The sequence below is a fragment of the Paroedura picta genome, chromosome 5, assembly GCF_049243985.1.
Source record: "Paroedura picta isolate Pp20150507F chromosome 5, Ppicta_v3.0, whole genome shotgun sequence".
NCBI lineage: Eukaryota > Metazoa > Chordata > Lepidosauria > Squamata > Gekkonidae > Paroedura > Paroedura picta.
In genome coordinates, this window is record NC_135373.1 from 90,182,037 (window position 1) to 90,195,455 (window position 13,419).

The following is a 13,419-nucleotide window of genomic DNA, read 5'->3' on the forward strand; positions in this document are numbered from 1 at the left end:
AGGTGGGCAGAGTTTGGATGAACACTGAGTACCAAAACTACCACTAAGTGTGATAGCCAATAGGTATTATGCCATGTAACCCCTGGCCATCTCAAGGTGTTTTTTTTCCTGATAGAAGTAGGACATACCTGCCTTACCACACTGGAAAAAACTGGAATCAGGGAAAGCAACAAAATAATCATACAAACTACACATCAAAATTCAGCCCACTTCTCAGTTCACTTTCTCAGCTTGTTGAATTTATCGTCCAAGAACACTTTTGTCACAGAAAGGAAGTTCAGTGATAGAAGTTCCCCAGTAATCTGAAGCTCTCTACAACACTCCTGCCATTTTCATTTGAGTGTGGCATTGTTTGGGCATGTATGTACAAAAACAGCTAGCTCAAAAGTGGTAAGTAGTCTGAGTTGCTGTGAAAGTCGGTGTAAGATAAGGGGGGAAATACAGGACCGCTCCGAAACCCATCATCTTTTAAGTAACACTTGAGCTCAAGCTATAATACTGCCAAGCTACTGCTTCATTGATACAAATCAAAGAAAAGAAGATGAATGGTAACACAGTTGTAAAAGATGTACCCTCAGAAAGCTGCAAAAAACTTCCTGTGCTCTCACAGATTACTGCAAGAAGCCAACTACCTTTTAAACAATTGGTATTTCATGGACTCCAATTGTTCCCATATAAATAATTGTCATCAGTTTTAAATTAACTCCAGCCTGTTATTTAGCACGTCTCATTATGTACACTATTTGACTATTTAAACCAGTTATTGGATTGTTCATACAGTAGCCCTTCAACTCCCTCAGTCAATTAAACTCTTTATTGTATCTGATTTGTTGGAGTCAGTGTCACTGCTAATCTTCTAATTCCCCATCAGTTCAGAAGCTTTACATGTGCTGACTCTCCTGCAAAACATACAGAGGGGATATAAGCAGAGCCCCACAAAGGATGATCGCAGAAGCTCTGCTCTGCCTGAGATGGACACAATTGTATCAAAGTAATTATCCCTTTTCGAATTGTAATGGAGATTGGCGTGGGATTACTAGTTTCAGACTGTGCAATCCATGGTTTACCCAGTTCTGTATTCCTTCACAGAAGAAAGAAACAACTGCAACTTATTCAAGAATTGTGAAAATCTGTGTCACTAAAGCACCAATGCAAAACTATCACAGAGCATTTTAAAAGTTTTATCTGGTGTCAGATTCTACAGCTCAGCACACCTTCGCACACCACGGAAACCTTTCCTCCACATGCTTTTCTTCCCCAAATGCTTAATGTCTACTTGAAGAAAGAGGAAAGTGCAGTAAATTATTGATCGGAGTTATAGCCTCGTCAACCTGCCGCTAAATCTTCAGCAAAGCACCCATCAGCTAGCTATGCCATTTTATGTTGCGAGAAGAACTGGCTCAGTTGCATACACGTGTTTCTCCCCCCCCCCCCCCCACACACACACACCCTTTTACAATAACTGCCTTTCCCCCAACAAAGCTACTATTTACATATTCAAGTAGCAAAAGCCCTGAATTATAAAAAACATTTCCTTCTCAATACAGGTTTGATGTGACACCTTTATTTTATTTTAGAAGGAAGGTAAAGCAGAAGATGCTCTTACCACAGGAGGAGAGAAACCAATTCATTCAGCTGCATCCAACAGGGCTTCTTGCATGCCGGCAGCTTGAGTGATTCTTGGGCCTCACACAAACGAGGAATAATTGGATCTCAATGAAGAGATGTAAACATCCATCATATTGGCACTGGTACTGAAGCTGGGAGCTACCTCAGCTGTTCTATGTACTCTGACTGTAGAATGATGTCACAGACATCAACTGGGTGTACTCTCATTGGCTTCTGTTACCTGGAATCATATCTTAACCCTAAACTGTCAGCTGCAAATTTGAGCGTGGATCACTGTGCACTCGGGGAGAGGACGGTAGAGACAGGACTCTCCCTTCTGGAAAAGAAGGAACAGCAGGTGCATGTTGATTAAAGAAGGAAGACAGGATTTTTTACTTTTTATTTTTTTTTTTAAGAATCTAACAACAAATGTGCCTAAATTATTAAATTAGAGCCTCGGGGAATTGCATTTTCATAATCTGTTTACTAAATGACAATAATCATCAAAATATTGTACAGAATGGATATTAAAGGAAAGGTTAATGAATACAGCATCTGGAGGATTCATCTTTAATGGGCTTACATTGTCTCTTGTTATGGCTCAGGCTTACTGATAAATACGTGTCAAAAGACAGAGGGAGAGAGATATAATTACCATAAAGTTTCCTGAAGCAAGCATTAGTATTATAGATGTTTCGACGTTTTTAAGCGCAACAAACAATACACTATTCTTTGAACATAAAATCGGGGATTCAGCTAGTCTGCAAACAGGCATTTAATATTGTTGCGTGTATGGCATATAATACTGAGTGGCAAAATAATTTATGAAACAGTGTTACATTCAAAATGTGAAATTCAAAGCAAACCCTGAATGGGCTGGGCTTTCTTTTTAAACACTGTGCACTAATTCTAACCATTAGACTGAATCTTGGGGGTCTGTTCTCTTAATGGCAGCTGCCTGCTTCAGCACCAGGAACTTGTACTAACATGAGATCTTTTTGGGTCAAAGGAAGACTCCTTGGTCATAGAATCATAGAATCATAAATAGAGTTGGAAGGGACCTCCATGGTCATCTAGTCCAACCCCCTGCACTATGCAGGATACTCACAACCCTATCGCTCATCCACTTTAGCCTGCCACCCCCTTGAACCTTCACAGAATCAGCCTCTCTGTCAGATGGCTATCCAGCCTCTGTTTAAAATTTCCAAAGATGAAGAACCCACCACCTCTTGAGGAAGCCTGTTCCACTGAGAAACTGCTCTAACTGTCAGGAACTTCTTACACATATTTAGATGGAATTTCTTTTGAATTAATTTAATCCCATTGGTTCTGGTCCATCCCTCTTGGGCAAGAGATAACAACTCTGCTCCATCCTCCATATGGCACCCTTTTAAATACTTGAAGATGGTTATCAGATCCCTTCTCAGTTATCTCCTCTCCAGGCTAAACAGACCAAGCTCCCCCAACCTTTCCTCATACGTCTTAGTCTCCAAACCCTCACCATCTTTGTTGCCCTCCTCTGGACACGTTCCAGTTTGTCAACATCCCTCTTCAATTGGGGTGCCCAAAACTAAACACAGTTCTCCAAGTGAGGCCAAACCAAAGCAGAGTAAAGCGGTACCATCACCTCCTTTGATCTGGACACGATACTCTGTTTGATACAGCCCAAAATCCCATTTGCCTTCTTAGCCACTGAGTTACACTGCTGACTCATGTTCAATGTATGATCTACTAAGACTCCTAGATTCTTTTTGTACATACTAATGCCAAGACAATTCTCGCCCATCCTATATTGGTATATATGGTTTTTCCTACTAAATGGAGAACTTTACATTTGTCCCTATTGAATTTCATTTTATTTAGTTTAGCCCACTTCTTAAGCCTATCAAGGTCATCCTGTATTATGATTCTCCCAATTTAATATTGTCTGCAATTGCATGGTCTTCATCTCATTATCTTTATAGGTACCATTAAGTGGTATATGGAAGGGGATAAAAGTAATTCTCAGTCTTAAAAAGAGTTATACCAATCATATCCATTAATCTGCTTATAAATCTGTTTAGACTATGCTATTAGTTGTACAAATTGCTTCATAAGGATGCCAGCCTCCACTTGGGAACTGGGGATCTCCTGGAATTACAGCTCATCTCTAGGCTACAAAGATCAGCTCCCCTGGAGAGAATGGATGCTTTGCAGAGTAGACTCTGTGTCATTGAACCTCACTGAGTTCTCTAGCTCCATCCCTAAATCTCCTGGAGTTTCCTTAACTGGATCTAGCAACAGAATCTCTGATTCCCTGAAGGCGGCCATGTGGACCTGGCATACATGTTTATCTTCTATGACCGCTGTTGCTACCATTTTATTTATCTAAAACCAAATCTCTGAGGAATAAAGTCTGTATGCACTCAATCTAGTTTTGAATTCAGAGTTTCTTTTATAATACCTAAGAATAGTTTTTGTTCTCTAGGAAAAAAATCCTTGAGTTTAACACAGAATAGGTGGAAAATTGTATTATAGGAGTTTGGGAATAAACTTGATAAACAACTCTGCCTTTGCCTTGTGGTCCTTCCACAATGTTACGCAGACTCAAGAGATTAAATTGTGTGAATTTAATAAACAGCCGCTCTGTGTGGAAATGCAGACACTAGCCTATTAGTCAAAACGTACTTTAGGCCAAAGTGAAAACTGCTCCTCATTTATTTCTGCCTCAAAACATGGGAGTTCAGATGAAAATGTATATAGGAAAAGAAAAGATTCATTGCCATGCAAAATGACATAAAACTGAATTACAGATCAGAAAGATGAATTTGGACAACGGGAATGCCGATTTTGGTTTCCTATGATTAATGGTAAAGGTAAGGCCCAGTAATTGCTAAGGAGATATGAGTCATGAGTAAAGGAATTATTTATGAAGTAAAATCTGTTTAGGCATATCACATGTATAAATTATATTTCTCTGAAAATTTAATGCTATAAATAGGCAAGAGCAAGCAGAGCGCCTTTCTTGATCAAAATCTCAGTGTGTGGCTTGCTTCCCTCAACCACCACTTCTTAGTTCCCTTTTCAACGTGATTTTCACAAGAACAGTCCAAGTCCTGTATCTTTTCAGTAACACGCCGCCATTTATTTTCTGGATTCTTTCCTAAAATAAAATACTCCAGGAAAAGACTAAGATTGATATACAAATAATTAATCAGTTTGAGGTAAGGCTTTATGCATCAGGTTGTCAATCTACCAAGAACTAAAGAGGGCACTTTATGGTCCTTTGGATCCCATTGCCTGGGAAACAAGCCACAAGTTCTTTGAGGAAAGATTAACATTTGGTTGTCTTAATTGTTCTGGGTTTATCCACTGGGATTATCAACACAACTAGACACCTTTCCCCAAAGCACTGAACCCTGCTTCAGGTTTCATCACTATCTCTCTTTCTGCTCTCCATTGCAGTTCCCTGCAAAGTACCTCTTAATTTTTTTTCCTAGAGCTGGTAATTTTCTATTTGTTGACTTCTCCACCCATGGCAGTAGCCTCAAAGTTAAAGAGAAACTGGAGGGTAGGCAGTATCCATTGGAGGAGACTAGCAATTCACTATTTTTTTCTTTTAAAAACATTAAAGAATATCTTCAGATACTTAAGTTGAGCGCTTGATTGTGTTGATGTTTTAAGAGCTAGTTGCTTTTGAGAATTCTCTGATTAATGGATATTTAGGCTTACTTCAGTATTGGTTGGTGTATCCTGACCTGGATGTTGTACTTCTGGCCACAGTCATGCATGCACTGGCCACTTCTGTTTTAGATGATTCTCATGCTGCCTTTAAAGATAGTTGGGAAACAGGAAAGCTTGTGAGTGGTGTTAGCTGTAAGGAAGTACTTGCCAGTACTTAAAGGACCTCACTGGCTCCCAATTGGTTTCCAGGCTCAGTTTGAAGTGCTAGTGCTTGTTTTTAAAGGCTAATTGACCAAGGCACCATAAAAAGCCCTGCCTACACAAAAGTTCAGGGCCTCTTGTGGCGCAGAGTGGTAAGGCAGCTGTCTGAAAGCTTTGTCCATGAGGCTGGGAGTTCAATCCCAGCAGCCGGCTCAAGGTTGACTCAGCCTTCCATCCTTCCAAGGTTGGTAAAATGAGTACCCAGCTTGCTGGGGGGTAAACGGTAATGACTGGGGAAGGCACTGGCAAACCACCCCGTATTGAGTCTGCCATGAAAATGCTAGAGGGCATCACTCCAAGGGTCAGACATGACTTGGTGCTTGCACAGGGGATACCTTTACCTTTACACAAAAGTTCATCAAAGCAACTGCTTCTTCATAAGTGAGATGGGAGTCTACGAATGACTGGCCAAACTTATGGTGACTGACTTCTGGAATGTCCTCCATAACCCTTTACCTGGTACATAAATAAATGCTAAATTCTGGACTGCATGTGTTTTCCTACTTTTTCTATTTTAACAAAAGCTGGGTGTTTTTTTGGTTTGTTTGTTTGTTTGTTTATCTGCTTTAATAGAAAATATTTAATTATCTGTGCAGTGCCATCATTTGTTATTCTTTGAGTATCTCTGCTACTTCTTTGGAGCCTGATTTTACAGTGAATTAAAAAATTAAACTTTAAATGTGTTATGCTCCAGTGCTGGAATAATCTGGAATATTTTCCAGAAAAAGAGGGTATCAGACAAGCACACACCACTTAGCAAATGTCTGCTTTTGTATTAATGCTGGCTAGCGTAACATAAATTCTGTCATCTTACAATCAGAGGAAACATCAGCTATGGAAATTCCGAACCATCAGGGGTGTGCCTTCAAGAACTCCTGAGGCAAATTTATACACCCAAATTTCTGTTTCATGATGTCATCATGATTCTATGGAACGACAAATAAAATCTGGAATTCTTAGGTGTCACAAACTGCACCCCCTGAAAAATCTGTGTAGTTTGGCAACTTTTTAATTGCCTGAACTGCAAAAAAATTTAAATAACAGGCTGCTGAAGCCCATATGTCTTCCAGATACCACAAATGCAAACTACATTACAGAATCAAGTGGGTAGCCATGTTGGTCTGAAGTAGCAGAACAAAGTCAGAGTCCAGTGGCACCTTTAAGACCAACAAAGATTTATTCCAGGTGTGAGCTTTTGGGTCTGAGGAAGAGTGCTTGCACTTGAAAGCTCACACCTTGAATAAATCTTTGTTGGTCTTAAAGGTGCCATTGGATTCTTGATTTTGTTTTACTTTACAGAAATCATTGCCAGATATTTTATTCAATTGACCACTTGAATTGAAAGCACATGTAGGAAATCACTTAATGCAGTTCTGTGAAGTTTTTACCCACATTATCCACTTTCTCACAAAAAAGAGAGAGACTTGATATTTTGTATTAACTAAATATAATTTATGCACCTCCAGTGTGTTCAGGCTACACAGTAAATAATAATTCTGTCTAAAGAACAAAAGAAAATGGAATACATTGTTTTCTACTTTCTGTCACCAAATGTTTTACATTGTCCCAAGTAGGATTACAAACTATAATTACAATATATGTACAAAGGCTGATAGTTCAGGATTAGTAATAGGCACAAACTGACTGATGAGCCAAATTTCAGCATGAACTTGGGTCAATTCAGAGCCCCCAAACTGATGTTTGGGTAGGTGCCTTCCCTGAACATTTACTGGATTTTTGTTTGGTTTGGCTGTTTAAGTCATTTAAAATCCAAATCACCTTGCTGTTAGATTGAAAGGGATGTGAACCATTTCACAAACTGACTTTCCAAATAAGGGGAAGTAAAATGGCTGATAGCCATTTCAGCCCAACTCCGCTGTCAGATTGAAAAGGCTGCAACCCATGTCACTGGTTGGTTTTGCTTCCCTCCACTTAGAATCAGGGTTAAAAAACAAACAAAAAAAACAGGTGAAATGGCTGCCAGCAATTTAAACCTAATGGTGGGTTGGGTCTGCCCATCAGTTGTTAGATTTAGTTAGCTGTGAGCCATTAAACCTGTCATTTTTGCTTCTAAGCGGTGGGAATGGATTCAGTTTGCGGAATGGGGCAACAAATTTGAAATGGAGATATTTGTGACAGTCTGTGTATGTAACGTGCTATCAAGTGATAGCTGACATGACAACCGCATAGAATTTTTCAAGGCAAGTGATTAAACAAAAGCAGTTTGCCATTGCCTTCCACTTTCTTCATGGTTAGTAACAACACAGATTAACTTCCAAGATTTGAGAATATAGGGCTTTCCTGTACCATTCCACACCCCTTCAAGACAAAGAAGAAGAAGAAGAAGAAGAAGAAGAAGAAGAAGAAGAAGAAGAAGAAGAAGAAGAAGAAGAAGAAGAAGAAGAAGAAGAGTTGGTTCTTATATGCCGCTTTTCTCTACCCGAAGGAGGCTCAAAGCAGCTTACAGTTGCCTTCCCTTTCCTCTCCCCACAACAGACACCCTGTGAGGTTGAGTGAAGCTGAGAGAGCCCTGATATTCCTGCTCAGTCAGAGCAGTTTTCTCAGTGCTGTGGTGAGCCCAAGGTCACCCAGCTGGCTGCATGTGCGGGAGTGCAGATTCAAACCTGGCTCGCTAGATTAGAAGTCCACACTCCTAACCACTACACCAAGCTGGCAATAGAGATGATAAATTAAAATAATGCATTTTAATGAAAAGAGCAAAGGTACTGAACACAGTAATTGTAATCAACATCTTGGCACTGGCACAAAATGTTCTTCTAATTCCTGTCCTAGAACTTGGGAAATATAGTGTTTGAAAGTCGAAAAATATTGCTCATTCACAAGACAGGATAGTTTGCCAGGTTGCCTTGGCAATTTTGAGTACTACCAGTATAACCTATGAGTTTTCCTCTTCTTCGTTACTTCACAACAGATTTTCCACTGTCTGCCTTTGAGATATCTTCTTTTAAAGTCATGCAATCTTTGAATAAAGTTTTTACTATTAAAACTCTGTCATCTCAAAATTAGCATTTTGTTTCATTCTTTTCATTTACTTGGCTGCAAGGGTTTGACCCTATCACTTCAGCCTAGACTTTCTTTTTTCTAATTTAATTTTATCCCCAGCAAGTCTTATTAATTCCCTTTATAACATATGCTACATGACCCCAACAAACTTTTATTATCATACGGTGTTTCAACAACAGAAAAAGATTATATTTTATTCTATATTAATATGCTCCTTTCTTCACATGCAAATGAGTAAATGTATAAATATCAAAAATATTGCTATCATATCTAGTCTGTCACTTCATTCAATTAATTTGATAAGTTCCCAGTCTTTTCCTTTCTATAGGACTATTAGTAGCAAGGGTGGTAATCCTTATTGTGAAAATAGTGCCTGGGAAAGGGTTCACCTCCCCAAACTGGGTTCCCTCAAAGTTTGTAGAAAAGTAAACAGCTAAAAAGTTGGCAGATTTTCATAACTGTTCTGATTAGGAATGGGCACAAACTGGCTTATTAACATGTTTGTGTTTTATGAAGGAATATTCACAAACTGAAGAACTGTCACAAACTTGCATCAATTTTAATGCAACTTGTGGCAGTTCATGAATGGCAGAAAGGGCTGCTGTGGACCAAATATCAGCATTCCTGGATGAAATTTCAGTCCTAGATCCATCCCAGCCAGGTTTTTGGCTTGACCATGGGGTGGAAACAATGCTGGATGACCTCCATCACCAGGTGGACTGAGATTGGTCAGTGCTATGCAGCCTTACAGCAGTGTTTGGCATAGCCAACCAAGAGCTCCTAGTTCACCACCTCACTATGTTGGGATATGGGGGAAAGATCTCTAATGGCTGATCTCATTTCTTGGGGGTTGCAGGCAGGGGGTAGCAATTGGAGAGAGAATCAAGCCACTGCCAACTCACATGTGGAATACTGCAGGAGGTGGTCCTCACTCCATTTTATTTAACATATTTATGTGCCCTCTTGCACAACAGGTGTGAAGGTTCAGACTTGGGTGCTATAAATATACAGATAACACCCAACTCTTCCTCCTAATGCAGTGGTCCCCAACCTGAGGGCCGAGTGCGGCCTGATGAGCGGGCGTGGTCCGCGCGGGCGAGGCCCGATGAGCGGGCGTGGTCCATGCAGGCGCGGCCCGATGCCCTGCCGGTCCCCAGCCTCAGAAAGGTTGGGGACCACTGCCCTAATGGATGGCTGCCTAGATTAACCTCCAGAATCTTAGGCTGACATCTGGAAGCTATGATAGCATGGCTCAAGCAGAGTCATCTGAAGCTCAACCCTTCAAAGATGGAGGTCCTGTGGCTAGGCAGAAAGGGTCTATGTGAGGAAGCACAAGTACCCAACCTGGATGTAGTACAACTGTCAGTGACTCACGCTGCCAGAAACCATGGTGTGGTCCTAGATGCCTCCCTTTCTTTGGAGGCACAGGTCACAAGAAAAATGCAGCTGGCATTTTTCCATCTGTGCCAAGCCAAACTACTAGTGCCATACTTGCCCCTGGAAACCTAGCCACAGCAATGCAGCCTAATATCACCTTCTATTGTTCCTAGTAATGCAGCCAATGCAGCCTTCTTACTGCAATATTGCACTGTTGGCTCATATTCAACTTATTGTCCAACAGATCTCCTAAATCACTTTCACATGTACCACTATCAAGCCAGATATCCTCCATCTTATATTTATACATTACATCTCTTCTATTCAGATGTGTAATTTTATAAACCTTTTCCTATTAAAATTCATTTTGTTGGCTTTGGCACAACTTTCCAGTCTTCTTAAATAGTAGTCCTTTATTCTGGGGTAATTTAGCATAATCTGCAAATTTGATCAATGTACCCTATGGCCAAGTCATGAATGAAAATCCCAGCACAGAACTCCATTATACACTGCTGGTTACCTCCCTCCAAAATGAAGATGAATTACTGATGAGCAGCCTTTGGGTTCTATCAACCTGGTAATTACAAATCCATTTGATTGTAACCTTTTCTTTCCCTATTTTTACTAACTTTCTCACAAGAATATCATACCCTAGTTCTGATGCATTTCATTGGTTTTGGCCTAATGTTTGTCTGTCTGACTTTAGTGCAGATCTCCCCAACCTTGTTAAGCCTGTGGACAATGTTAGATTTTTGACCTTTCCCTTCTGTTGACAAAAATATTGTGTTATTTTTGAACTTTAAAAGCCTTGAGTATTATTTCAGTGACTTAAGTTAAAAGCGGATCTTCAGATTTCCCTCAGATTCCTGGGTTGAGTTAGCAGCAACATTTTAGGTTGGGACGGGCAGGCAGGCAGGCAGGCAGGCAAGCAGGAAGGAAGGAAGGAAGGAAGGAAGGAAGGAAGGAAGGAAGGAAGGAAGGAAGGAAGGCTTAGTCAGAAAGGGAGAGAAAAATTGAGAAAGGAAGGGAAGTGGACTACGTCATCGTAACAGTGTTGAGAGAAATTAAGATGGCAGATGCTGCTTTCCTGTGTGTTTTTCTCGAGTCAGGAGGACTGCCTGTTTGGTGTATGACGACATATTAAAACAAAATAATTTCTTCCTTTTCTTCTTCCTCCTCCAGTAGCAGTGATGCCTATAGCTGGGCGAAGCATATTTTAAATTTGTATCTATTGCCTCCTCCATGTTCACTGCTGCCTGCTTATATGTCACTATGTGTAAGAAAATGCTATACCCCTGTGCAAGCATATCATCACAGAGAAGGAAATGGCAATAATGGCAAAAAAACTGTGTCCACATGCTTACAAATAGTTTAATCTAAACCATCTTTATGACAATGAGGCAGAAGTATAATTGCCATAAACATATACCATTTTTGAAAAACAGACCTCCCAACGCAGAATACTTCAACATCAACTTGTCAAGATCTGTGGACAACTCTGCAGTTTGACCAAAGAACTGCCAGGTATCAGGAGAAAAATAATAAATTAGAATAACTCCTGGTGTTGCACATAACATGACATCGCTTTAGAGGAAAACATGGAAGTGATGCTACTCTAGGAATTGCTTGAAACACTCTGGTTTTACCACATAGCTTCTTGTGACATGAATTCACTTCCAGTGGCCCTAAAAGTAATGTCATATTGCATATACAAACTATCACACTCCCTGCCCCAGCTCCCATTTCCTGCTGGATGCCAGCTACCAACCTAGTGGGGAGGCATAACCATGGCAAGGTAATTGTAATTCAGATCCAATGATCATGGAATTAGCTGGTAAAAGGAGAAACAGAGACAAGCCATGCAATTCATGCCCTCCAAACAAAATTAAACATGCCTACTTTTTAGATACTGTATTAACTGTCTAACAAAGATGATATAGGAAGCGATGAAAAAAGCAATGTGAAACTATAAATGTGCAGGACACTTTCAATCCAAATTCTTGAAAGTGAATTTTTTAAAGGTTTGAGAATCATGACAAGAATTTGCAAACAAATCTAAATAAAAGGTTGATTAAATACACCCATTTTTAATAAATGGGACATGGGTTAATTTCTGAACAATCACATCTCAATTTCTCTAAATTAAGCATTAAATTTTCATCCCAGCTGCCTTCAAAACTCCACATTTTCATATGTGCCTCTCCCTTGTAAAAATCAACCCATGAGCCTTTATTGGCACTCAATTTTCTGGATTCTTGTGACAAATTTGTCTCATTAACAGTAATGCATTACTCTGTGCAACTTTTGTGCCAAGTTTGTCTTAAGGATTTCTGATGGAATGCACTTTTAAAAGCTCAGAAGTGTTGTGTAAACAGATAAAGCCTTCACAGAACTAGACAGCCTTGATTGACAGGCTGTTCCAAGAGATCTAATTGGTTAGCATCAGTTAACCAGAGAAAGACTTCTGAGCTCGATGTTGAGGAAATTTCAGTTTGATTTCAGCCATAGTTGAGAAGAGTTAAGCACTGACAGCTTTAGAATTCAGCTATGTCTGAGAGTATTTTAACACAAACTGGAGAACTGGGGAGAAGCTGGCAAGGTGGTTTGGGAAGTGGGTAAAGACTCCCATTCAGACCAAAGAAAGGGGATAGATCTTCTAGTGAGAGGAGAATTTCCCTACCCAATCAAATAGAGAATTAGCTCTGAAAAGTGCAAAGATCTCTTGTCTGATGTGGTTATAAACTGCCAGTAGAAACCTTAATTTAGTTAAAAACTCAAGAGTAGTACTAGTGTTTCAAGAGAAGGGTTTTAGGATACTGGAAAGAGTGTACCAGCCTCCTGGAGAACAAAAGACACAGAAAATACTCAAGGAAAAAGTATACTAGAGTACTTGGGAAAGCACTGGAATCTCAATATAAAGTTTTTTAAGTAACTGTGAATAACTTAAGAAACTCTCATTAGCCTGAAACATAAGAACTAAAGTCTGTGTTTCACTCAGAGTTTTCTATATTGTTACCTCAGGAATTTTACCCATAATTTCACTTGACCTTTCCACTCAATATTGAATAAAATATTTTGTCAATTTGGAATATAAAAACTTCTTGAGTGCCATTTAAGTCATATAATTCAAGTTTCTGATCTGAGCAAACAGACAAAATATTATACTGTGACAGCATGGTATAGCTAGAATTCTTCAGGACTAAGGCAGCTCAGTCACAAAAGGAAAGAAAAGCAGAATGAAAATCTTGCCTCTGAGGAAGGAAAGAGGTTTATTTATTTATTTACGTGTTTACTTACTTACTTACCTACTTTTGAGATTTCTAACCCACCCCACTCCAAAATTGGTCTCAGGGCAGGCTATATCAGTAAAATACAATAAATATAGAAATCTGGGTAAAATTCTCAAAGTTAGACTAAAATCAATGGTATATTAGAAACTGCACAGGGTTTGAAGGTTTTAAATATGAACATTCAGAAAGAAAAAAT

At 39.6% G+C, this 13,419-nt stretch overlaps 1 protein-coding gene across 7 annotated transcripts in view; it reads right to left on the reverse strand.

Moving 5' to 3' along the window:
- The window catches only part of MGAT4C (MGAT4 family member C), a 399,470-nt gene that overhangs the window by 183,561 nt on the left and 202,490 nt on the right, over positions 1-13,419 (reverse strand). For 3 of the 7 annotated variants that reach the window (XM_077338969.1, XM_077338971.1, XM_077338972.1), the window contains exon 1: positions 1,607-1,868. The exons of 2 other annotated variants lie outside the window; for them this stretch is intronic. In XM_077338969.1, the coding sequence (XP_077195084.1) occupies positions 1,607-1,631 (25 nt within the window). In that variant the 5' untranslated portion in view covers positions 1,632-1,868. Of the gene's footprint in view, positions 1-1,606; positions 1,871-13,419 lie in introns of those variants that run through there. 2 more of the 7 variants (XR_013231234.1, XM_077338968.1) reach the window with 2 other exon arrangements.